The sequence below is a fragment of the Nyctereutes procyonoides genome, unplaced genomic scaffold (genome assembly GCF_905146905.1).
Source record: "Nyctereutes procyonoides isolate TBG_1078 unplaced genomic scaffold, NYPRO_anot_genome, whole genome shotgun sequence".
Classification (NCBI taxonomy): Eukaryota; Metazoa; Chordata; class Mammalia; order Carnivora; family Canidae; genus Nyctereutes; species Nyctereutes procyonoides.
This window is the reverse complement of record NW_026575137.1, coordinates 14,845,680-14,871,512: the sequence shown is the minus strand read 5'-3', so window position 1 is coordinate 14,871,512 and position 25,833 is coordinate 14,845,680. Positions and strand designations below refer to the sequence as shown.

Here is a 25,833-nt window from a genome sequence, read left to right as displayed (position 1 = left end):
TTGACGCATGGAGTCCCCGCCCCTTCCGCCCCTTCTTCCGCCTCCGGGCGTGGCCGAGGAACCCGGAGGGTACTCGGGCGATGAGCCGGGAACTTCCGTTTTGCTAGGCCGTGTGGGGAAGTGTTCGTGTTTTGTCCCAACTTATTTCACTTTTCAGAAGAGCAAGGCATTTCAGTAGTTCCTCAAATCGAGGGAAGTCAGATATTCTGGCTAATGAAGTCAGTAGAAAGTAACACCTCTCCGGGAGGGCTGAGGGTTGGAAGAGAAAGCGGAGTGACCCGTGCTCCCGGAATCCTAGGCCAACCGTCTCTCTGAGGAACACAGAAGCAGCGACTCCATCGCTGATTTTCACGTAAAAGCACTTTTCAGATTGTTTTTGCAGTTGCTTGATACCTGTGCTGGGCCAGTGGAGCAGCCACCCCCTATCCTTCACATGACTTCATTTTTGCTTTGCGAAACTCTGGTAGGCTCCTGTCGTCCCTCTGTCCCATTCTTTTTACTCGTTTTAAAGCAAAGGCCGTATGAAGGCAGCTACATCAATTAGTTCCACCTAAAACGGAGGGATATTGGTAGGAGTAACTATGCACTGACCTTCCTGCCGTCGCATGTATTCCTCCCTAGATGAAACGTCTGCGCAGTGGAGGTGTGTTTTTTGAAACATCAAAATCAGCGAGACTAATAGCTTCTTGGGGTCACAATATGTACATTTGTTTGCTGCTTTCACAGCAGGTTTTTACTTAGGAGGAAGAAGTAAATGAAGTAATCAAAATTTAGGAAGTCATCAGTTGTTAATAGCGATTATAGTTGAGCAGAGAAACAGGTTTCCTTCTCCCCAGCATCGGCAATGTCTTTGGTTTCTTATTAAGCAGAATGTATTGTTCGCCAGTCTCCCGTCCAGCAACCTGAGAACTTTGAGCTTCTCCTTTTACTTCCAGAAGGAGTTCCAACTGATCTCACCTCTACAGATGGGGCAGGGAGATTTAACTTGATCTTTGCTTTCCAGTCTTCCTGGCTGTCAGTTATTTAATTTCCAGGGAAACATAATGGATTTTCTAGCTTCTTTCACAGAATGATGTACAGCATAAAAATTTTGACCATTACCTCTCTTACAAAGTACCTCACCTCTCGACCAAAGAGGGTAATGCAATAGAACAGTCAAAATAGGCTTTCCTACAAGAGTTATTAGATAAAACTCTTGTTAACATAAGAGAAAGATGATGGAGTGATCCAGAAAGTATAACTTTAATCATTGCAAAATTTACCAGATTCTAACTCTCCAAGTTGTGGTATCAAGATGATTCTAGGGGGATCCCTGGGTGGCGCAGCTGTTTAGCCCCTGCCTTTGGCCCAGGGCGCGATCCTGGAGACCCGGGATCGAGTCCCACATCGGGCTCCCGGTGCATGGAGCCTGCTTCTCCCTCTGCCTGTGTCTCTGCCTCTTTCAGTCTCTGTGTCTCTCATACATAAATAAATTTAAAAAAAATTTTTTTTTTTTAAAAGATGATTCTAGGGGATCCCTGGGTGGCGCAGCAGTTTAGCGCCTGCCTTTGGCCCAGGGCGCAATCCTGGAGACCCAGGATCGAATCCCACGTCGGGCTCCCTGCATGGAGCCTGCTTCTCCCTCTGTCTGTGTCTCTGCCTCTCTCTTTCTCTCTGTGTGACTATCATAAATAAATAAAAATTTTTTAAAAAAAAGAGGATTCTAGTACATAATTAGATGTCTATGGGGATCAGATTGGATCAGCACATGTAGAATGTAAATGGGTCTTGGCACCCTATGGAAGGGTAGGGTAATTACAGGTGTTATCAAGGAGATCCAGAATTTCAACAAGAGCCCATGTTGATGCTAGTTCTCAATCCAGCACCCTCTTTCCTATCAGGAGGAACCAACAGTCTTAGGATCACCATGAAGCATGGCCAATGTAAACTATTATCATTGGTAACAGCTTTTTAAAAAGATTTTATTTATTATACCCTGGCTTCTCTTCAGATCAAATAAATCTTTCACCTTTTACTAAAAAAAAAAAAAATTATTTATTTATTCATAAGAGACACACAGAGAGAGGGAGAAACACAAGCAGAGGGAGAAGCAGGCTCCACACAGGGAACCGGATGTGGGACTCCAGGATCATGCCCTGGGCGTCCCTGACAGCTAACTCTCTTGAGAACTTACCCTCTGCCAGATATCACTGCATTTCCCTCTCCTAATGAGGGCAGATGTCTTGTTATCTTGGATACTAGTGCTTTTAACTCCTTAAAATATGGTAATGGAGATACAAGTTGCTATTTTCCTCTCTGATTCTCTGTTTTTTATTTTCCTTGATCTTATTCTGCATAGTCTGAATGTCATGGTGATTGGAAAAGTCTTTATGTTTTGCTGGAAGAAGAATTACATCTTGTGGAAAACAGGTTTTAGAATTTTGAGGTATAAGTAATGGGGTGACATCCAAACTAGAAAAGGAAGCAAAAAGGCCAAAAACCATGGTAGGTAAAGAATAGGAAAATATAGCTCAGCGACTTATATTTGGGGAATATGAGTAAAGCCAGGACAAGCTACATGTAACTAGGTTCCCTTTTGCCCTTTTAGTTGGGGGGGGGCAGTAAAAATTATTCTTTAAATGATAGGGAGTTATGATACACTTTTTTGCTCTTCAGTCATAATAAAATACCTAAAGAAAAATTAACTAGAGAAAGAGAAAAGAGCAATGTTTAAATGGTATTTGGGATTGTGTGGATTTTAAACCATAGGCAAAATTCCCTGCCCTATTTACATTATAGTGAGAGGGAGGATCAGACATTAAACAGGTAATACAACATTTTTAGGAGGTGATAAACTACACAGAGAAAATTCAGCATAGAGGGAGGATTGCAAATGCTGTAGGGGAAAGGGCAAAATGGCCATAATAGAGATTTGTCTGAAGAGCTAGAGAGGGCATTACTCTACCTGGGTATGTGTGGGTGTCTTCAGAGAGGTGCTATCTTGAAGCATGTGTAATTCACCAATTCCTTATCTTACAGGTGCCTGAAACTTAATGACCTCATACTAAGTTCATCTTATTTTCTTCCAAACCTGTCTTCTGTGCTTCCTCAATCCCTGCCCCATGCACCTGGTTCTGCTGAGTGTTGAGTCTAGTTTCTTCCCCACTGGCTTCCAGAGTCATGCAGTAGCTTCCTAAGTGGTCTCTTTGCAACCACCCTCAGCTCTTTTTCTTCTGTTCTCCATTCTGCCAGAGTGATCTTTCTAAAATTAAAATGCTCTACGATACCTAGAGGATCAACTTCAGACTCTTAAATGCATCCCAAATTCTTCATGATTCAGCTGCTTCCCCTTCTCAGAAATTTTCTTTGCCCTTTCCTCAAATCTGAGCTTCTAGCCATAACAAACTATTTAAAATCTGCCCAACTGTTTGAGGTTTCCTGCTCGTGCACATTTTGTTTTGAGATTGAAGTCACCTGTTGTCTGACTTTTACATTGCCATTTGTCCCTCGAAATCCACCACCTCAGGGCAGCCCGGTGGCTCAGTGGTTTAGTGCCACCTTCAGCTCAGGGTGTGATCCTGGAGACCCCAAATCGAGTCTCATGTCAGGCTCCCTTCATGGAGCCTGCTATTCCCTCTGCCTGTCTCTGCATCTCTCATGAATGAATAAATAAAATCTTTTTAAAAAAAATCCACCACCTCAAGTCATGGTCTTTATAAAGTTAGTTCCATCCTTCTTCTGTAGGGTTAGTTGATCCTCTTTCCTTTGTACTACTACTGTTCCTGTATTACAGCACTTATGAGCCCCTTGACATCATAACTGTGCTGTACTTATCTTTTATTCCCAGTACCTAGCCCAGTGATTGGCACATAGAGCAGAACTTCATAAGTGTTAGTGTGTTTGATTTTAGATATATTCCATTTTGGATGACCAAAGGGCATTCAGATGAGAAATAAATGTCCAGTTGGAGGAGACTGGTGGTAGCTGCTATTATTGGCTTAAAAGTAATGAGTGAAGTTCTGCACAAGAATTATGTAAATACATAAAGTTAAAAAAAATGCTGAGATGGGACGTCTCATTTAGGGAAAAGGCAGAGAAAAAAGTCAGAAAAAAGGAGACTAGGAGGAAGCTGCCAAGAGCAGAAGGATGGAGCCTGGCATAGAATAACCTACCCAGTGAATAGCAGAAAATATCTCGTCCAGCATAATCAAGCACAATCCCGTGTAGAGATACTGTAACCAAGTTAGTCGTTCCTTTCAGAATTCATCCTGTGTACATCTGTATTACTCAAAGGCGTTATTCGGTTTGTAACCTGCTTTTCATACCTGGCAATCTCAGGAAACATTTTCAAGGGAATATTCACGGGCATTATTTTTAATGGTATCTCACTGTAGGACCAAGTGGCCCTTAAAACGCTCCCCAAGGTGAGAATGGGGAGAGGCAGAGCCCATGAAATTAGGAAGCCTGGCTGAGCCTTGAGTGGAAGGCTGGGAAAGGGCGGGCTGAGCTTTGGTGGGGTTGGGAAGGTGGGAAAGTAGGGCTGAGTTTGGGTAGGGGGGGAAGGGTACGAAAGGCAGGACCAGACCTCCGGGAAGCCGGGCCGGGGCCTGCGGGTCGCAGGAAGGCCGGCGGGGGCGCCGCGGAGCCAGAGGAAGGGGCGGCGCGGGGCGGGGCGGCGCGTAGCGGTTACGCGAGGCGGGCAGTTCAAACGGCAGGAGGGAAACGCGGCGGCCCCACGCGAACCCGCGCGGGGGTTGCTACAGCCCGGCATCCCTGGGGGCGAGGCGGTGGCTCCTGCCTGGAGCACCCAGCGGCTGCCAGTGTGCCCTCCCCCCCACCCCCCGCCCGGCCGTGGCCAGGTGTCCAGGTGGGCCCGAGTGTGCGGGCCTTTGCTTTCCAGGTGCAGGGACAGAGGCGCCCCGAAGGCGGGCTCTCTTGCCCGCTCGCTCCTCTCCGGCGGACGCCCCCCGCCCCCCGCCCCCCGCCTTTCGGTGGCGTTCTGGGCCCTGGGCCTTGGGAAGGTCCGAGAGGGACGCGCGGGGCCAAAAGACGCCCTGCTGAGACCGTTAACCACCTGCCGGCTGGGAGCACCTCCGGGAGTAAGGCGCTCCGGCTTACGCTGCATTTTCAGAAACCCGAATTTGGGAAGGTTCCTCAGTTCCAAGACTAGCGGGAGGGAACAAGGATATTGAAATTACTATTATCTGGAAAGCAGAAGGAAATTCAGAATGATTTAGGCCTTGTCATATGTTAGGAATAATCCCTGCAGTATGTATTTTATGTACCTTTCAAATCTTAGCAGCCATCATGCTGTCTGTCGCACGTTTCAATGGTCCAAACTGAAGTTTTAAATTGGTAATACTTTGGCATGAGTTTTAAAAGCAAAGTGAAAGATTTTCTTGTTTGGAAGCTCACATAACTGACATCTAAGAGCTCAAGATTTACTGATGGTAAGATTTTCCCCTTAAATGAAAATTTGGTTTTAATATAGTTAAATAGTATTTCATTCTCTAACAAGTGTTTTCTTAATTGAAATATAATTGACATACAATATTATATTCGTTTCAAGTGTACAACATAGCATGCTATATTTTTATACATTTCGTAATGATCGAAAACTTGATACACCTACCAAGGTCTGTTATCTGTTACTATCTGTCACTATAAAAAGTTACTACAATGTTATTCACTGTATTCCCTAAGATGTATATTACAAACTCATGACTTATTTCTTTTATAACTGGAGGTTTGTACCTCTTAATCCCCTTCACTTATTTTGACCACCCTTTACCCCCATCCCCTCTGAAAACTTCAGATTGTTCTCTGTATCTGAGTCTGTTTTGTTTGTTTCTAAGATTCCACAGTAAGTGAAATCATAAGGTATTTGGTTTTGTCTGACTTATTTCACTGAACATAATACCTTATGAATCCAAGCTTGTAGTCACAAATGGCAAGATTTCATTCTTTTTTATGGCAGAGTAATATTTCATTGCATATATGTACCACGTTTTTATCAGTTGTCTACCAATGGACACTTAGGTTGCTTCCTATCTTGACTATTATGAATAATGCTTCAGTGAACATGGAGGTGCATATATCTTTTAAAATTAGTATTTTTATTTTCTTTGGATAAATACCCAGAAGTGGAATTGCTGTATCATAGTTCTATTTTTAATTCTTTTTAATTTTATTTATTTATTCATGAGACAGAGACAGAGAGAGAGACAGAGACAGAGACACAGGCAGAGGGAGAAGGAGGCTCCATTCAGGGAGCCCGACGTGGCACTCAATCCTGGGTCTCCAGGATCATGCCCTGGGCTGAAGGCGGTGCTAAACCGCTGAGCCAACCCGGCTGCCCTCTATTTTTAATTTTTAAGGAATTTCCATACTGCTTTCCACAATCGCTGCACCAATTCGCATTCCCACCAATGGTCCGTGAAATTTCCCTTTTCTCCACATCCTTCCCAATTTTTTCTTTTTTGAGAGCACATAGAGATAAGTATTCTCAACACCCAGGAGTCTGGTTTTAAAAAATGAGTATCAAGGAGTTAGATTAATCAGTGAACTGTTGAATCGGTAAAATTTATAAGTCAATGGGCATTTCATAATTTTGCATTAGTCTTTTTTAAATGATTTGAAAATTAAGTTTTGAAAAACCATGTTTTGTTTGAGACCAACATCTTGGAATAGTAGAAAAATGGACATGATGACAGCAGAGAAAGTACGTTGGAGACAATTTCAGTTGTGTAGATGAACAGAAAATAAGTAGACAGGTTTTTGTTTATGTATTTATATCAAGTGGCCTATGGGTGGTAGGGGAAGAGGATGATACGGTATCCCCATTTCGGTTTAACAGTTTGCCTCTGTTTCCCAAATTCTAGTACGATGAGACACCTAGTGGTGAGGTAGAACAGTTACATTTGCTCTAAGATTTTGGAAGGGTTTCTTGACCTAATTTTAATTTACGTTACAGAATGATTCTCAGAGAGGGGGAAATATTCATGGGTGTAGGGGTAATTTGAAAGCTCATTATATGTCATTAACTTAATATTTTGAAAACAAAATTATTTTTAATTATAATACAAATTATAGAAAACAAAGTTCGATTATCTTGCCTGGTAACCATGTACAGAAGAACAACCAAGATCTTAATGTATGAGATTTACCAAAATTGAATATAGATTCAAAAGGTTTAAAAACACTTAGATACTTTTCCCAGTGGTAATATTCCCATGATAATTTTACTGTAAAGAAACTTGTTTTGTGGTTGGAGTAGCAATTTGTTGTTTTTATTTATGATAGTCACACACACAGAGAGAGAGAGGCAGAGACATAGGCAGAGGGAGAAGCAGGCTCCATGCACCGGGAGCCTGACGTGGGATTCGATCCCGGGTCTCCAGGGTCTCCCCCAGGGCCAAAGGCAGGCGCTAAGCCGCTGTGCCACCCAGGGATCCCTAATTTGTTGTTTTTAAAATTCATTCACTTAGGTGAATGAGCCAAGGGGTCTTTGCAAAGTTATGAGTCTAAGAACTCAGACCTCGAGAATGGTCATGGGGGCTGTGACAGGCCTACATTACAAGTATGAATTACATTATCCTGGTGCTGCTTAGCCAAGTTGCAGTTGAATCTAGTGGCAGCACTCATTTGACACATTTCCAAAGACATGTTTAAAAATTGGTATATAGTTTTTTAAGCAGCTTTACTAATATACCAGAACTTTGAAGGGAAATATCCAGCTGACTAGATATAGGCCAGTACAAATAGGCTAGAATATTAATACTATAATTATGTACTTTAGTGCTATTAAAATCTAAAGTAATAAAATCTAAAAATGATGCTGCCAGATTTTTTTTCTCAGGTGTAGTTCAAGAAAATATTTGTGCATGGTGCTTAGACTATGCTTAGTCAAATAATCTGTGAATATGTATAACCCAAAAGTTTTGGGTTTTGTGATATTAAAAATTAGGTTAAGTAATATACACATAAGTATATATGAGTATATTTATTTTTTAAAGTAACTTTTTACTGCCATAACATTTTCTATTATTATCCATATTCATAGCAAGTAATGTGTTTTGGTGTAAGCTGCGAGGCTACTCATTTCAATGGAAGAATAAAATTTATTTTCACTTTGTGGAAACAGATTTTGAAGATGTCAGAGAGACATTCAAGTCAAGCTTGCACTGGCGCAGAAAATGAGGTAGACTCTCCTACTGTCAATTTCAAATACTCCAGCTTCAGAGATTTTTGTTCCACATCTTCATTTCAAGATAGTGGCTATAATGAGTTGTTACAACCCTGCAACTTTGATAATACAGATAAAGAATTTTTTGGAAAGAAAGAAAAAGGCTTAACATTAACCCATGAACATCCTGAAACTCCAAATCTGGGTTTAACTCATCCTTTAGAATCACCAACTCAAAAAAAGAGACTTGTCTTTTCTAGGAAGGAACATGATAAAACCCCAGAACTCTGTGAAACCCCTAAAGTCAGTGGGAAAAAAATTTTGCTGCGCAGAAGGTTGGACATATCTTTCTCTCTTCTAAATGGGGACTTTGATTCACAAGACAGTTCTCTAGAAAGTAGTATAAACCAAGTTCTCAACTTAGAAAAAAATATTCCAAGTAGTGCTTCAAGTTTTCCAAGGCAAACCAGTTTTAGTCCTTTAGTTACTAGTACATTGAAAACAGAAGAAGCCACTTCCAGCAGTCAAATATTGAGACTAAATTTTTCTCAACAGAAGACTTCCACAGTTGATGATTCTAAAGATGATTGTAGCCTGTTTGAAGTCGAATGTTTATCTCCGATTCGGGGCAATAGTTTTACTGAAGACTCTATCACATGTGACCTTAGTGGTAGCAGTCTATTTATTAACAATGAGAATACATATCCCAAACTTCTGGGCTCCTCTGCTAGAGGCACACGTTGTGGAACAGATGAGAACATATGTGTGACTCCAGTAAGTAATCTTGTAGCAAACATTAAATTTAATGCAAGTCAAAGGCTCTCTTCTTCAACTGAAGTGAGGGGCAATATTTCAACACCTGAAGACAGTGGTTTTAACTCACTTTGTTTGGATAAATCAGAAGATTCCCTCTCTGACCAGGAAAGTTCTTTTCGAGAACTTCAGAAACATAGGGGAACTGTCAAAGTGGGGGACACCATAAAAAAGTCGGGGCATCTTCGAAGGCTGAGAAGACTGTCCACCCTTCAAGAACAAAGCTCACAATCTGAGACAGAAAAGGACTCAGACTCTGAAGCAACACCAGCAGCTGCTTCAGATACCTTGGAGGATCAGCTGAGCAATGACAATAAGATCTTAAGCTTTAAGAATTTATCAAAGACCCCAGCCTTGCAGTTAGTGCACGAGCTCTTCATGAGAAGCAAAAGAAAAAGATTCCAGCAAAATGTTGCACATGAATTCTTAGAAGACACGGATGGGGGCCAGATAGCTGTACTACAGTGTGTACTTGCAGGACTGATTGGCAAGAAAATGGGTATAGAAAAGGTGGACATCTTAACAGAATTAAAATACAGAAATTTAAAGCATATTCTTGCTATGGTTTTAGATTCATTGACTGCAGAAAGCCTATGCAGGTAAGAAATATATCGTTTTTTTTTTTTTCTGAAATAAAACTTTCTTCTTAACACTTTTCTTTTTAACACTTTTTTTTAAGTTGGAAAGTTTTTCTGTGAGTTGAGTTGTCCTGTTTTTTAATTTGTTTTGTTTTATTATCTCTATCTTTGATTGTTTTATACTTTATCAAAGGTGGTTTAGTGAACTTCCCAACAGAGCTTACTAATACAGTTCCTTCTGTTTAAAACCCTGTTTTAGGAGTGCCTGGGTGGCTCAGGTCGGTTGGGGGTCCAACTCTTGGTGTCTGCTGGGGTCCTGGTCTCAGGGCTCATGGGGTCAAGTCCTGCCTCTGGCTAGGCTCCAGGCTCAGCCTGGAGTCTGCTTGGGAGTTCTCGCCCTGTGCCCCTTCCCCCTACTTGTGTGCATGTGCATTCTCTCAAATAAAAGAGACAGAGTAAGAGAGAGAGAGAGAGAGAATGCACAAGCTAGGGGAGAGGTAGGAGAGGGGGAAGCAGGTTCCCTGCTGAGCAGGGAGCCCCACATGGGGCTTGGTCCAGGACCCTGCAATCATGACCTGAGCTGAAGGCAGATGCTTAACTGACTGAGCCACCCAGGTGCCCCAAGAAAAAAAATCTTAAAAAAAAAAAAATCCTGTTTTAGAAGCATCAATATAGTCTTCTGGATAAAGTTCATGTTACTGCCATTTGGGAAGAGAGTTTCTAAATGTTGAACTTTAAATATTCAAGATAGCGGGATCCCTGGGTGGCGCAGCGGTTTGGCGCCTGCCTTTGGCCCCGGGCGCGATCCTGGAGACCCAGGATCGAATCCCACGTCGGGCTCCCGGTGCATGGAGCCTGCTTCTCCCTCTGCCTATGTCCCTGCCTCTCTCTCTCTCTCTCTCTCTGTGACTATCATAAATAAATAAATAAATAAATAAATAAATAAATAAATAAATAAATAAATAAATAAATATTCAAGATAGCAAGCTATATTCCACAAGAGTTATTTAATGATTTAATAGTTCACATCCCACTGTCAGATTGCAAATTGTATTAAAGTTATGATACTTGGCCAGAAATAATGTAAAGTATTATGGTGTCTAAGAAATGACAGCATACAAAGGATACCATTTAGTTATTTCATCTAAATTCTACAAAATGATGGTTAGCTTTCATTTTAGGGCTTAGTTTTTCCACAGACCAAGGGAATATGGATTAGTTCATTTTTATTGCTAATAGGCAGTGGAATTAATTACTTTTGGGAATTTCAAGAAAGTAGAAACTGAAGAATTTGTATTAATGGAGATTTCAGTGTATTGAATGCTGCTACTAATTATGTACCTCGAACTGGTTCCTGACCCTCTGGCAGTTTGTTTTTAATCCTCTTCAGCATGCTCCAACCAGACTCCAGTGAGGAGCACACTTCATGAATGCTCACCTTCCAATCCTCCTCCTGCTCCCTCTTCTGCAGCCTTCTTTAATTATAAGAGAACCAGATATTTAGGAGTATTGACAGTGGGAGCTAGGGTTATAAATACTGTGTTCATACTAGCAATTTGGGGGAGTTGCAGAACTATCAGAAGACAAGACCCTTGGGAATGCCATACCAGGAAGGAGGGAACCCTTGTGAACAGGACTTCTGCAAGGTGACGGTTGGGGGAGGACATGCAGGAAAGTTTGAATTTGATTTTGATAGGGATATGTCAAGAGTTTGGTTCATAGAATCTTGCTGTTTTTATGGCTACTACTTCTGCTAAAGCCCTTCTTCACCTTTCTTCCACAAATTAATTGTAGGCGATTGTAGAGAATTGTAGAATTTCATAGCTGGAACTCTTTTGAGACATCTAGTCTAATCACATATTTTACAGATGAGAAAACTGTACTCCAGAGAAGTTAAGTGAGCCAACAGCCTTTCAAAGAGATAGGAATATATCTAGGTCTATAATTGAGGCTCTGATGATGATGATGATGATGATGATGATTTTGGAGAGGGAGAAGTGGGGGTAGGGGCAGAGGGAGAGCAAGAATCTTAAGCAGTCTCCCAGTGCCAGGCTTGATTCCCACAACCCTGAGATCATGACCCGAGCAGAAATCAAGAGTTAGATGTTCAACTGACTGAGTCACCCAGGAGCCCTGAGCCCTCTGATTTCCAATCCAATGATTTCCCACAAACTCATATTAAGATTTAAGGCCTTTCTAAATAAACGTGATTGGGAATGTATTTGGTGCAACCCAAGTAGTATAATAAATAGTGTACCTGTATGTATGTGCCTTAAAAAAATGTTCAATGAGATAAATTGTTTAAAAAAAATCAAGGAGATATGGCTGAAATACAGAATTTTATTTTTATATGCTGTAGTGTTTGGATAGAGACCAAGTGAAAAACTTGGGTGATATTTTTGGATGCTCACTTGTGGGAGCAGGTGATATTCAGTCATATTTTTGTAATTACCTCTTCTCCACAGCCCTCCAAATGTACAGTATTTGTACTGCAGGATGTAAGTATAATGTTAGCAGTGTTTATTTTTGGTAACGTGAGAGACTATGGTCAGTTGAAATAACTGTGGCAAATACCCAATTACATAGTTCATTTCTTCCCGATTAATGGGTGACTTTCTGCCTTTTCCTCTCCATCACTGATATAAGACACATGTATTGGTTTAGGGAGAGGCAAGGCAACTGAAGTGGCCATGGTAACTGGAAGAACAGTAGTGTTAGCAACTCAAGTATTATCTCCATAACAACAAGTGACCTTTTTTAGTTGTCTGATCTTTTATTCCCTTGGAGTGATTTAAGTAATAAAAAAGACCAGAAAGGGATCCCTGGATGGCTCAGTGGTTTAGTGCCTGCCTTTGGCCCGGGGCATGATCCTGGAGTCCTGGGATCAAGTCCCACATCAGGTACCCTGCATGGAGCCTGCTTCTCCCTCTGCCTGTGTTTCTGCCTCTCTCTCTCATTCTCTCTCTGTGTCTCTCATGAATAAATAAATAAATAATCTTTAAAAAAAAGACCAGAGAGATTATCTATTCTTTAATAATCAGTAAAGCCAAAGTTACTGATAAATAGGCAATCACTGGATATAAATTATATTTTTTCTTTTTGTTTAATTGGAGATAAATAGTTTTATTTTCAAAAACAAAAGTATAGTGATTCCAGGTGAGAGTGACTATTCTTTGAAATTTTTATTTTTTTAATATACATATATTTTTTATTGAAGTTGGATTTGCCAACATATAGTATAACACCAATGCTCATCTCGTCAAGTGCCCTCCTCAGGGCCTGTCACCCAGTCATTCCATCCCCCCACCTGCCTCCCCTCCCACTACCCCTTGTTCATTTCCCAGATTAGGAGTCTCTCATGTTTTGTCACCCTCTCTAATTTTTCCCACTCATTTTCTCTCCTTTCCCCTATAATCCCTTTCACTCTTTCTTGTATTCCCCCACATGAGTGAAACCATATAATGATTGTCTTTCTCCAATTGACTTACTTCACTCAGCATAGTATGCTCCAGTTCAATCCACATTGAAGCAAATTCAGCCTTTCTAATGGCTGAGTAGTATTCCATTTTATATATAGAGCACATCTTCTTTATCCATTCATCTGTTGATGGACATCGAGGCTCCTTCCACAGTTTTGCTATTGTGGACACTGCTGCTATGAACATTGGGGTGCAGATGTCCTGGCATTTCACAGCATCTGTATCTTTGGGGTAAATCCCCAGTAGCGCACTTGCTGGATTGTAGGGTAGCTCTATTTTTAACTCTTTGAGAAACCTCCACACAGTTTTCCAGAGTGGCTGTACCAGTTCACATTCCTACCAACAGTGCAAGAAGGTTCCCCTTTCTCCACATCCTCTCCAACATTTGTTGTTTCCTGTCTTGTTAATTTTCACCATTCTCACTGGTGTGAGGTGGTATCTCATTGTGGTTTTGATTTGTATTTCCATGATGGCAAGTGATGTGAAGCATTTTCATGTGCTTGTTGGCCATGTGTATGTCTTCTTTGGTGAAATTTCTGTTCTTTTGCCCATTTCATGATTGGATTGTTTGTTTCTTGGGTGTTGAGTTTAATAAGTTCTTTTTAGATCTTGGAAACTAGCCTTTTATCTGATAGTCATTTGCAAATATCTTCTCCCATTTTGTGGGTTGTCTTTTAGTTTTGTTGACTGTTTCTTTTGCTGTGCAGAAGCTTCCTATCTTGATTAAGTCCCAATAGTTCATTTTTGCTTTAGTTTCCCTTACCTTTATAGATGTATCTTGAAAGAAGTTATTGCGCCCAAGTTCAAAAAGAGTGTCGCCTGTGTTCTTCTCTAGGATTTTGATTGATTCTTATCTCACATTTAGATCTTTCATCCATTTTGAGTGTATTTTTGTGTATGGTGTAAGAGAATGCTCTAGGTTCATTCTTCTGCACGTGGCTGTCCAATTTTCCCAAAACCATTTATTGAAGACAGCGTCCTTTTTCCCATGGATATTCTTCCCTGCTTTGTTGAATATTAGTTGACCATACAGTTGAGGGCCCATTTCTGGGTTCTCTATTCTGTTCCATTGATCATTGTGTCTGTTTTTGTGCCAGTACCACACTGTCTTGATGATTCTTGTTTTAAAATATTTTATTTATTAATGAGAGACACAGAGAGATAGAGAGGCAGAGACATAGGCAGAGGGAGAAGCAGACTCCATGCAGGGAGCGCAATGTGGGACTTGACCCTGGAACTCCAGGATCATGCCCTGAGCTGAAGGCAGATGCTTAACCACTGAGTCATTCAGGCGTCCCTAAATTGGACTCTTTTTCTTTAACTTCTTCATTCTCATCAACTTTGGTTTATAAAATAGGAACTTTGTAGTGCTACCAATTAATGATTGTATTTGGCACTTAGTACATCCAATGAATTATTGATAGTTCTTATGTTTGTTTAATCAAAATGATAGACTTGTTAAGTACCTTAAATAGGAGGAACAGATAGAAACCTCTTGTGCTGTATAAATGATAATCGTTTTCTACATGTTGTGTTCCAGATTTTTAATTTTAGTCTCACATTTGAAGTTAAAAATCCTCTTAGTCTCCCAGTGGACTCATATTGCCTTAATAGGAAACTATGTTTTCCCCTTAATCATTTATAAGATAATCTATTGATATAATGCTGACATATATTTAGTATTTTAATGGGAATTCTTTCATAGGATAAAACAATATGAAATTATGTACATCAAGTCATACTTTTAATGTAAATTTTTAGGTTTAAATTTACTGTCCAAAATCTTTAAAGCAAGTTTTTCTTATTAATTGCCAAATGCAAAAAATGTTAATTTTGTGGAATGTATATAATATGAAGACCAATCTTTTTATTATAGTGTTTGGAAAGTGAGCAGAAATTGGCGTGAAATTATTGTTCAAGATAAAAAAGCAAATCGGAGGAGGAAATTTTATATCTCACAACTGAAAACAGATTCTGCGGTAATGTATATAATACTTTTCTCAGATGGATTTATAAAAATAATAATCAAGAAAATTTAAAAAAAATAAAATAAAAATAATCTAATATTGTTGGACGACCTAATATGGTTTTCCTGCTATCTTTTGGCCCTTTTCACTGAGCAAACATTCACTCATGAATGTTTTACTTTTCCCAAACTCCATTTCCTTCCAGTCCATAAATGTAGACTACCTAGCATCAAGAGCGTCTTGTGGGGTTTTGTTGTTTAGGTGTGTGTGTTGTTAGCAGGGTTTTAATACCAGTGCTATGCTGGATCCTATTCGTAAGTAGATATCCTCATAACACTTTATATCCAGTCTTTTGAGTGGATATTATGTGCCACTTGCTCAGATTGCAATGGTGAGTCTTTCTGAAATGGTCCCTGTTCATGTCCTGGGGATGATATGAATAAACAGGTGATTATAATACAGATGTGTCGGGAAGCCCAGAGTTAGTTCTTTTGGAACATTTAAAAGGAGTATTTGATACTTGGGTATCAAGAGAAGGCTTTTCAGAAAAGTACAACTCAGCTGAGACTTGAAGGATGAGGGAGTGAGTGAGTGGCTAGCCAGGTGAAGACAGGGAGGAGTGTTTCAGCAGAGAGAATAGCATAGGAAATGAGTGACTGGAAATGAGTGACTGGAAATGAGTCTGGAAATGAGTGACTGTGGCAGATTAGTACTGGTAAAGCACCATTAGCTTGTATTTTCTTGAAGATTTGAGAACCAGATTTGAAGTTACAGGAAAAGTCCTGCAGAAGCTGATTAAGTCTTCCTAGGGATACTACTTTGTGTAATAGGCATCTGATGACTCTGGAATCCATATGTATGGTATATGCAATTTTTAGACCTTTCTTAGCAATCAATACCAAAAGAAAATCCATAAGAATTCTTGTTCTTGTTCTAGAGAAAAGCATTAAATAACAAGTAAATTTCTAATTTGACAATATAATAATTGAGATGAAACATGGTATAAACAAATATAAATACCTAGATAGATTGGTGGATTTCTCATTACAATGAAATATTAGGGACTGTACTTAACTACAATGTTGGTTTTCTGTTTTACTTTGAAGAAAAGTTTTACCTTCTCACCTATGATATTGCCTTACAACTTACTCACAGCTCCTGGCTACTTATTGCTGTTGCTTATAAGAGAGAAAATATTAATTGCCTTCTTAAATTCTTATGTTTTTAGAGTGCTGCTCTATATGCTAAGGACTTACTTAAAAAACAATTTTTAAGTAAGTATCTATTAATATTAAACCGTTAGCTCCATGTACATTGTACATCCTACAAGGAAAGAAAACGTGGTTGTGTTTGGCAACACTTCAGGTAATTCTAGATAAAATATTCTGTCTTTGTATCCTGGCCACCGCTTTTTTTTTTTTTTCCAACTTTATTTCTTGAAGGACTATACATTCTCCCTTACTTGGATTTTTTTTTCTTATTTTGGTTTCTTTTTTAGATTTTTTTTTTTTTCAGAATAAAACAAATACATGGTTAAAAAAGTCAACTTGGCTGGGATCCCTGGGTGGCACAGCGGTTTAGCGCCTGCCTTTGGCCCAGGGCGTGATCCTGGGGACCCAGGATCAAACCCCCGTCGGGCTCCCGGTGCTTGGAGCCTGCTTCTCCCTCTGCCTGTGTCTCTGCCTCTCTCTCTCTCTCTGTGTGTGACTATCATAAATTAATTAATTAATTAATTAATTAATTAAAAAAATAAATAAAAAGTCAAGTTGGACTATGAGGCTTATAACAAAACACATTCTCTTGCCTGTCCCTTTGTACTTTTGATTCTTGCTCCAAGTTAATCACTTTCAACTCTTTAGTTCCTTCTGAGATTTACCTCCACATTTCTAACTAGCATGGCTTTACTGCTATTTCTTGGCTTTTTTCTTTATAGAGTTTGTTCTCTAAACTCTCACCACTACTACCTACTACCCCACCCACCTGTCTCTCTGAACTCCTTTCTCCTTTTCTACTGCCTCACTGATATAATCACACTACCATTTAGGCACAAATCAAAACTAGGAGCTGACATTAAGACCGTATTGAGATTATGAGTTTTTGACAGCTGAAACATGCAGTTCTTTATGATTAGACCTTTTTTCCTATATAACTTTTTCCCCCCAGAGTTAATAATTGCCCAGTTTCTTTTGTTTTGCTTAGTGTTTCTCTGTACAGATCCCTGATTCATCTTCTATTATCCACCAGAACTGGAAATCTCCTCTGTGTAAGTGCAGACAAATCAGGTATTCTTCCTGTTTCTTCCTTCTTTTCCCCAGAGACACCCTTCCTGGTGCACTTTGCTGTCCTGTTATGATATGGACTGGTTGCTTTCCACTTGAACTTTCCTAACGTCTATCATTAACTCAATGGAAACATTATAAGACAAAGTTGTTTGAGGGTTTTCCTCATACTTGTGTAATTTCTCTGAAAACTCCTTACGTGTGAGAGTTAGAAGGCACACACCGGTTACATGTAATAGAATCTCAATTTTATCTATTTGCTTTGCAGCCATGAGAATGAGCATTAGAATTGGGATATGCTTTTTCCATCAAATTTCTTAATTTACTGTATTCTTCGCTGTTCTTTTATAATCGTGGAAATGAACAATCACATGGCGACTCTACTCTCACATTTACATATTTTCTGGTAACACGATGTGACTATGTTTGAAAAATTTTGGCCTTCACAAACATGTGCCTTGGTTGACTGCTTTGTCTCCTATCGTTCAGAGATGGTAGCACACATTTTAAAGTCTAGGAGGACTGGGATTAGACTGTTTTATTCACTTGGCACCTTTATGAGTTCTGTAAATATTTGTTAAATAAATGAATGTTTATTCTTTGGCTGAAATCTATTTCAACAATGTATCTCTATTCATTTTTTTGATTTATACACAATCACTGTGTTTACCAACTGCATTGAAATCCATCAAAATTTTGGTATGCTCTTGTGTCCTGTACTTGTGTCCTAGGCTGCAAATTATTTATACAGACGTACTATAAAGAAAATATTGAGTCCTTGAAAAAACTCAGTTGTATTCATTCTAATTTTGGAAAACCGATATCCATTACACATATGCATATGTTGTTAAACTGTTAATCATGGAATTTTTCATGACCAGCTAATCTTACTTCCTATACTCATCCTTCTACAATTTCTTATATTTTCTCTCTCCTCACTGTTAGGAGCCAATTGTGACAAAGGGAGACTATCAAGGAAGAGGAAGCACAGTTTTAGTTAAACACATGAGGAAATTCACTCAGTAGATTTTATTTTGATAATTGATTAAGAACACCAATTTGTTAAAAAAAAAAAAACCAACTATTTTTTCCCATTATCAACTCCAACAAAATAGAAGGCTTATTGAAAATATTCATGGGGATGCCTAGGGTGGCTCAGCTGCTGAGCGTCTGCCTTTGGCTCAGGGCATGATCCCAGAGTCCCGGTATTGAGTCTTGCATCAGGCTCCCTCCAGGGAGCCTGCTTCTCCCTTTGCCTATGTCTCTGACTCTCTCTCTGTGTTTCTCATGAATAAATAAGTAAAATCTTAAAAAAAAAAAAAAAAAAAAAACGAAAAAAAATTTCTTGGCTAAATATTTAAGTAATATGGAAATCCAGTTCAGATAAGAGATACCTTTTTTTCTGCTTTTCAAACATCAAATCTTGTTTGTTAAAATGTAAGTGTAAAAATGATTCCAGTATTTGCACGTATTGTAGAAACTAGCCAAACCAATTGGATTTCACGGTCTAGCCAGGCCCATTGTTCTTCTGACACGTGGCTAAGGTAAGAAACCTTCAAGGAATTCCATGATACCCCATAGCAAATTTTACAAAGATTCACTTCTTCTTAAACCTTGACTTAAAAAGGGGTTGGCAAACTCTAGCCTGTGGACCAAATCCTGTCCATTCCTTCTGTTTTGAAAGTAAGTCATATTGGAACATAGTCTTGCTCTTTCATTTACATATCTCTATAGCTGCTTTTGCTAAAATGGCGTTTCAGTAGCTGTGACTATCTGGCCTGCAAAATGTAAAATATATGCTATCCGGCCATTTTCAGGAAAAGTTTGCTAACCCATGCCTTAAATGGAAAAAATAACAAATCATGCAAACTTAAAGCTAATTTGTTTATTGTTTTAATTTTGTTCATTTATATTTCTTTGACATTTAAATGTTAGATGAGAGAAAAACATTTTTTTCTAAAAAGGAAAGCTTAGGGAGAAAATTTTAGTGAAATTCAGTGTGAAGTCACTTTCAATATTTAAATACATGTGTATCAGAAAACTATTCTGGAACTTTTAATATTACAGTATTGACCCCTCTTATCTTTTACCGCAGGGGGCTATATTAAATGTTGAGGATGCTGCCACTCGGCTCCATCTTATAAATCGATCAGCTTTAAAATCTGTACAAGCTCAGGCTAGGATACCAGGTTTTCAGAAAGGAGAAGTTTCAACATTTTCTCCTTGGGGAGAAGTTTTGACACCTATAGCAAGCTCTTCTGTTACTCACTTAAGTAGTAAACAGGAAGAATATGTTAAGGTAAGTATTTATCATAAGTTATTAGAATTAAATATTTAGAGTTTGAAATAAAATGATTCTCTGTATGAAACTGGAAGATTTAGTGTGTATGCTTTCACTGCAGGTTGCCAAAACACTATTTATTGATGAAGCATTAAAACCTTGCCCCAGGTGCCAATGCCCTGCTAAGTACCAGCCATTTAAGAAAAGGGGACTGTGTAGCCGCACAGCCTGTGGTTTTGACTTTTGTGTGTTATGTTTATGTGCTTATCATGGGTCTGAAGAATGTAATAGAGGAGCAGCAAAGCCAAGAAATAGAAAAGATGCTCTTCCAGGAAGTGCCCAGAGTAAGCAGAATTTAAGACGCCTTTAAAGAGACTTTCAATATAAAAGAAGCATTCCCCCTAAACAGTGTTTTATCTGACTTAAAATTATGAATATTTTGAAAGCATGGAAAATTTCCCATTAATGACAGATGATGATTTATTTCCTATTTTGTATATATCATAATCTATGTCTGTATTCTTTAGTGATGAGTTTGAAAAAATTTTATTTTACTGTGTCACATTTTCCCATTTTAATAAGTGGTTTTAAATAAAGAATTTTTAATGTTACCATATATATGTACTTAAGTGTTTCATGTAACCTTTGAAAATTGTGCATTTCATCACTCTGTGTTGAAATGTTCTTCAAACACTTTTTAAAAATAGTTTTCCAAATAATATTACAAATTTTGAACTTGAGACAGATGGCCTTATAGCCTTAGAAGATGAATATTTGACTGAAATGAAATATAAATAAAATGTTTTCGGAAGTTCTATTGAATTTTCTTCTATAATTTCAATAGTTAAATATAGTGAGTGTCATATGTGCACAAACTTCTGGTTAAATAAAATTTACTTAATATTGATTACTAAGAAGATATAGAAAGTAAATTATTAGACATATGTTGCTATTCACCATGAGAATCTTAGTTAATAAACCCTTATAAATCATGTATTTCATTTAAGCACTTTTTAAAATTCCAGAACTATAATCACAGATTCCATTTGTTTAATCTAGCCTGGGTATTAGTATTGTGACAAATTTGAACTAGTTAGAAAAGATTTTTTTAAAAACAAGTAGTTTTAGACTTATTTTTAAATAAGAAAATGTACTAAATTGTTTATAATGGACCTCTTTCCAAAAATGGTTTAAGGTAGCATGGTCCATTTATAGAATAGCAGCAAGAAAGAGGTAAGTTATATTATTGAACAAATTGCTAAGACCAGGGGAACATTTGAAGATGGTTTCATATTTTTTTTTGTCTTTAGGTAACTGATGTGTGTATGTATCTATGTACATCATGACCTGAGCCAAAATCAAGAGTCAGGCACTTAACCAACTGAGCCACCTAAGTGCCCCTAGATAAAGATATATTTGGAAAAATCTGCCCTAAATTTAAAATTGTTGTTTAACTCATTAAACATTTTAACTACTACATATTAAATTTTATCTATATCCATTCTAATTCCACAAAGAATTTTTGGAGGCTAAATATAAATATAAATAAAATTGTCAGTTGTTTTTAATAAGTTACACAGTCTATAAATTTTAAATCAAAATTTCTGATTTAGTTGATTCTAATCAAGTTTAGTTCTTAGTGTCTATTTAGTTTCCTGAGGTATCCTCTACATCAGGGTCAATATACTTAACATTGTTCCATTAACCCCTACCATTGATCTAATCTGACTACCTGTCCTTGACCTCTCTTTCTGCGGCTTAGATCAAATCATATCTTCTGTCATATGAACATTTTCACTATTTTATGTTCTTAGTTTCTGCCTGGCCTAAATGCCATTCCAGAAGTGACTTCATATATTGTAAAAATTGCAGATCCAGTTTCATGGTATGTTTTTGAAAAATGAAAGGCAAAATACTCTATTTTATAGAATTTAAAATCTTTATTTTCCAATATCCTATGGATTTTTATTATTCTATTACAGAAAGTGAAAAAGGAAGAATAAGCATTTCTTTTGCTTCTTTATACTTGAAATTGTCAGCATTGCAATGTAAGAATCTGGAATCCTATTTCCTGTCCGTTAGGAAGAACTTTGCAGCTGTCTTATGTGTTGCAATCACATTGCCCTCTCCCTGTGACCACCTTTGTGGTCTTGTGGCTACCCAGTCTATTAGAATGAGAGAAATTAAAAGAATTGGGGGATCCCTGGGTGGTGCAGCGGTTTGGCACCTGCCTTTGGCCCAGGGCGCGATCCTGGAGACCTGGGATCGAATCCCACATCAGGCTCCCAGTGCACGGAGCCTGCTTCTCCCTCTGCCTATGTCTCTGCCTCTCTCTCTCTCTCTGTGACTATCGTAAAAAAAAAAAAAAAAAAAAAAAAAAAAAAAAAAAAAAGAATTGATCACTGTTGAAACTCTGTTACACTAATCTGTACTGCTGCTCATTTGGCTAAATATGAATAGGATGAAACAAAATACCATTTGTGGGGATAATATATGATCTTAATGTCCTTAGCATTATGCTGAATGACACTATAAAGCCAACCTCCAATTTGCTTGTAAAAAGTGTCTGCTTGAAAAAAATTCAACCAATCATAAATTGAATGTTTACTCTGTGTTGGCAGTGTTCTAAATCCCTTATATGTGTTAACTCATTTATTCCTCACATTAACTCTGTAAGGCAGTTATTACCCTATTCCTTTTATTTATCAGGAAGCCAAGAATCAGGTTAAATAATCTAAGATCACACAGATAGCAAGTGGGGGATCCAAGATTTCACCAGAGGTAGTCTGCCATTTGTACATGACAAAACTCTGCAGAATCTCCCTTGATAAATTCAATATGCACGTAATTACCACGTCTTAAATGGAAGATTGTTTTACCATTACAGAAAAATCTATTGGTATGCTAGGGAAAAATTCTAACTTAAAACAGTTCTTCCCTAAAGTAGTTCCTTAGCTTGTAGTTCCTCACAAATTTATAATTTGAAAAATAAGTGGATTGCATGAATATACTATTATCTGAGAACTCAGTTCCAGAGAAAGGCTCCTGCTTCAGTGCCAAGGTCTTTGTAACCTAAAGACACAAGGCATGAAAACAAGAATAAGTATTAACACATTCTAGTAATCACTACATTCTTACAGATTTTGATTATTGAGTAACAAAAAATCCACCAGTTACTGATAGATCTCCATGTTCCCAAGAAGATTCCAATACAATAGGGATGATTAAATTTGACACTTTATTTTTGTATTTTTTTCCCATTGTTTAATAAAGACAGAAAAAAAAAATAAAGACATAAGAGAAAGAATGAGTGTTAAATACGGGGAAAACCAACAGTTTACCTTCTACTAATCTAGGATAAGAACCTTTCTATTTTTGATAGCCTTGCTAGTTAATGGATAGAAATATTCTTTCTTTTGACTTCTACTTGTCTCTAGGAAAGACAGGAATTTCCTATTTCTTATCCCCTAGTTTGGAAGATAAATGGTCAGAAATTTGTGATAAGTGATATAAAGAGAAACAATACTTTAAAAATTACCTGATCATTTTATACGAGCATTTTTCTGGACACAAATATAGGCGTTTACAATTATTCCAGGTATTTAAATACGTAATGAAGTCTTAAGGATTTGTTAGCAATAATTTTAGGGTAGGAGTGCTATTGAGAAGACAGTTTTCATACTACTTAGCACTGTGTAAAGCTAAGTTTTTCCATTACCTTTGCTTAATTTATGATTCACGAAACAAAACTCATAAATTTATGACAAAAATTTGCCGAACATTTTCAACATTTAGTCTCTGTTTCCTGTTTGAATTATTTATGTGGCCTTGTTTTAAATTATGTCTCTTAGAAGTAGTATAACATATACAAAAAGTAGTTTAAACATCTTAAAAGATGGAAATAACCCATTACTGCTTCCGTGTGGAAGGTAAATATTTCAAAGCTCACACTAAACCTTCCACAAGGGGGCACTAAAGGCTCATTTATGGTGATTTTAGCTTTCCTTCAAAAAAGTTCTATTGTGCTGCAGAAGCGAGCACTCCTTCAAAAAAGTTAATTTAACTTTTATAAATTTGACATTGATGCACTGTGACATTGCCAGATAGGGGAAATGTTCCTTGACTTAATTTAAAAAATGCATACAGAATAAATTTAGGTAATGGTTATTACTCAGAGTTGCTAATTAAAGTATTTTAGCTGGCTTGCAAGATTGTTCTGTTTTCTGAGGTGACTTTTAACTGAACACCTTGTTGGTGGCTGTCTGTGCCTTGGCCATCTGTATTTACTTGCCCAACAGCTCTGCCCTCCTGGCTCCCTCATCATGGACAGTGGAGCCAGAGTGGAGGGAGCAGTAGAACCATGGAGGTGAGTTCTGGTTTTGAACAGTGGTGGTGTGCTACCAATTATTTCCTTCTGGCATTCTCATTTCTGCAGAAAGGTGGTGCTTGCTTGGTTCAGGTCCTAATCACAGCTTGCCTAGATTCTGTAAATGCTTCCTAACAGGTCTCTTTGCTTTTACTTTCTCCCCATCTAAATCTGTCCTAAATAGCCACTGCCAGGTTATTTGTAGTAAAATGTGGCTTCAATTATGTTGCTTCCTATTAAAAATGTAGCTGAATTTAGGATCTCCTAATGCTCTTAACTTTCTAGCAATCTCGCTCACCATTCCATGCTGTATACTTTGTTCCAGCCAAACTAGACCCCTGTTTCCTAAATTTCCCTTCTGCTTTTTCCCACTTCCCCTCTCTCTTTTGCTGTACTAAATCCCATCAAACCAAGCTAATCCTTAGTTTCTTTCCATGAATCATTTTTGACTATCTCAGCAAAAGATGAAATTTTTACCTTCTTTGAATCTAGTGTTTATACTTTTCTTGTGCTGACTCTGGCATGTCTTATTTATATTAAATTCTTGTAATCTTAAAAATAAATAAATAAATAAATAAATTCTTGAAGTCTTTCAACATTAGCAAGTTCCTTAAGAGCAGAACTGTTTTACTTACCTCTCTAGCTCCTTTAGCAGAATGGCTTATCCATGATAGGTGATAGAGCAAATATTAATTGGATTGCTTAATTAATGATTGTCACATGATATGATAATGATCCATATGGTAATAATATGCTGAATGATAAGATATATATGTATATGTGTATATACACATTAGGTGTTTAGGGGCAGAGGATATTGGCCTTTAGACATGAAATATACATCACTTTAGAATTAAGTGGTAAAAAACTACATGCAGAAAGTAAACAAGATGACATTGAAATTTTTATGTGCAAGGACAGCAAAGATATTTTTGTGTTGGTATTCAAAAGAGGGAAATATATATTCAAGTCATTGCACTTATATTAAATTGAAGCCTTTTTTCCAGCTTGAGATATAATTGACAAAGAGCATTGTATACATTTAAGTTGTATACCATTGATTTGATACACTTCTATATTGCACAGTGATCATCACCATAGTATTAGCTAAAACCTCCACCCCATCACATAATTACCAGTTTTTCTGTGATAAGAACATTTAAGATCTACTTTCTTAGCAATTTTCTTTCTTTTTCTTTTTTTTTTTTTTTGGTAGCAATTTTCAAATACAGTTGACCCTTTAACAATGGGTTTGAACTGGGTGGGTTCACTTATATGTGGATTTTTTTTGATGCAGTATTGTCAGTGTATTTCTTTATGAATTTTTCAATATTTTCTTTTCCCTAGCTTAGGTCATTGTAAGAATATAGTATGTAATGCATATAACCTACAAAATATGTGTCATTTGACTGTTAATATTATTGGTAAGGTTCTGGTCAACAATAGGCTATTAGTAGTTAAGTTTTGGGGGAGTCAAAAGTTATCTGTGGATTTTCAACTGTGCAGGGGGTTGGTGCTCCAACCCCCATGTTGTTCAAGGGTCAATTTTATTCTCTGTTTGTAAAAACTGCAATATCCTAGAGCTAGCTATATCAGAGTTTTAAAACTTTAAGTAGGGAAGGGTTAAAAATTGAATTATCTCATCAGTTTGTGCAAGAAGAAAAGTAATGTAATGGAATATATTGACAATTATAATAAATCTAAACCAGCAGGTCCAGATGGTAGTTATCTTGGATAAGTTAAGAAATTGCCTAATGAATGTATTAAACTAATTATATTCCTTCTTCAAAAAATCATGAACTGTTAAGAAATAGAAAAAAATGTTTTCTAGTTAAATGTGATATGAATGTGTGTAGTTGTTATCTGATTTAGATATGTAATTTCATAAAAAGGAAAGATAATTATT

The 25,833-nt window shown here is 37.8% G+C and overlaps 1 protein-coding gene across 1 annotated transcript; it reads left to right on the top strand.

Moving 5' to 3' along the window:
* Nucleotides 1–7: 7 nt before the first annotated feature.
* On the top strand, nt 8–19,931 carry FBXO43 (F-box protein 43). Its single transcript, XM_055303358.1, is given in 9 exon segments — nt 8–112; nt 383–463; nt 5,362–5,399; nt 5,401–5,429; nt 6,214–6,221; nt 8,123–9,576; nt 14,911–15,013; nt 19,376–19,579; nt 19,683–19,931. Coding segments are annotated over 9 exon segments (2,271 nt in total).
* Nucleotides 19,932–25,833: the final 5,902 nt, after the last annotated feature.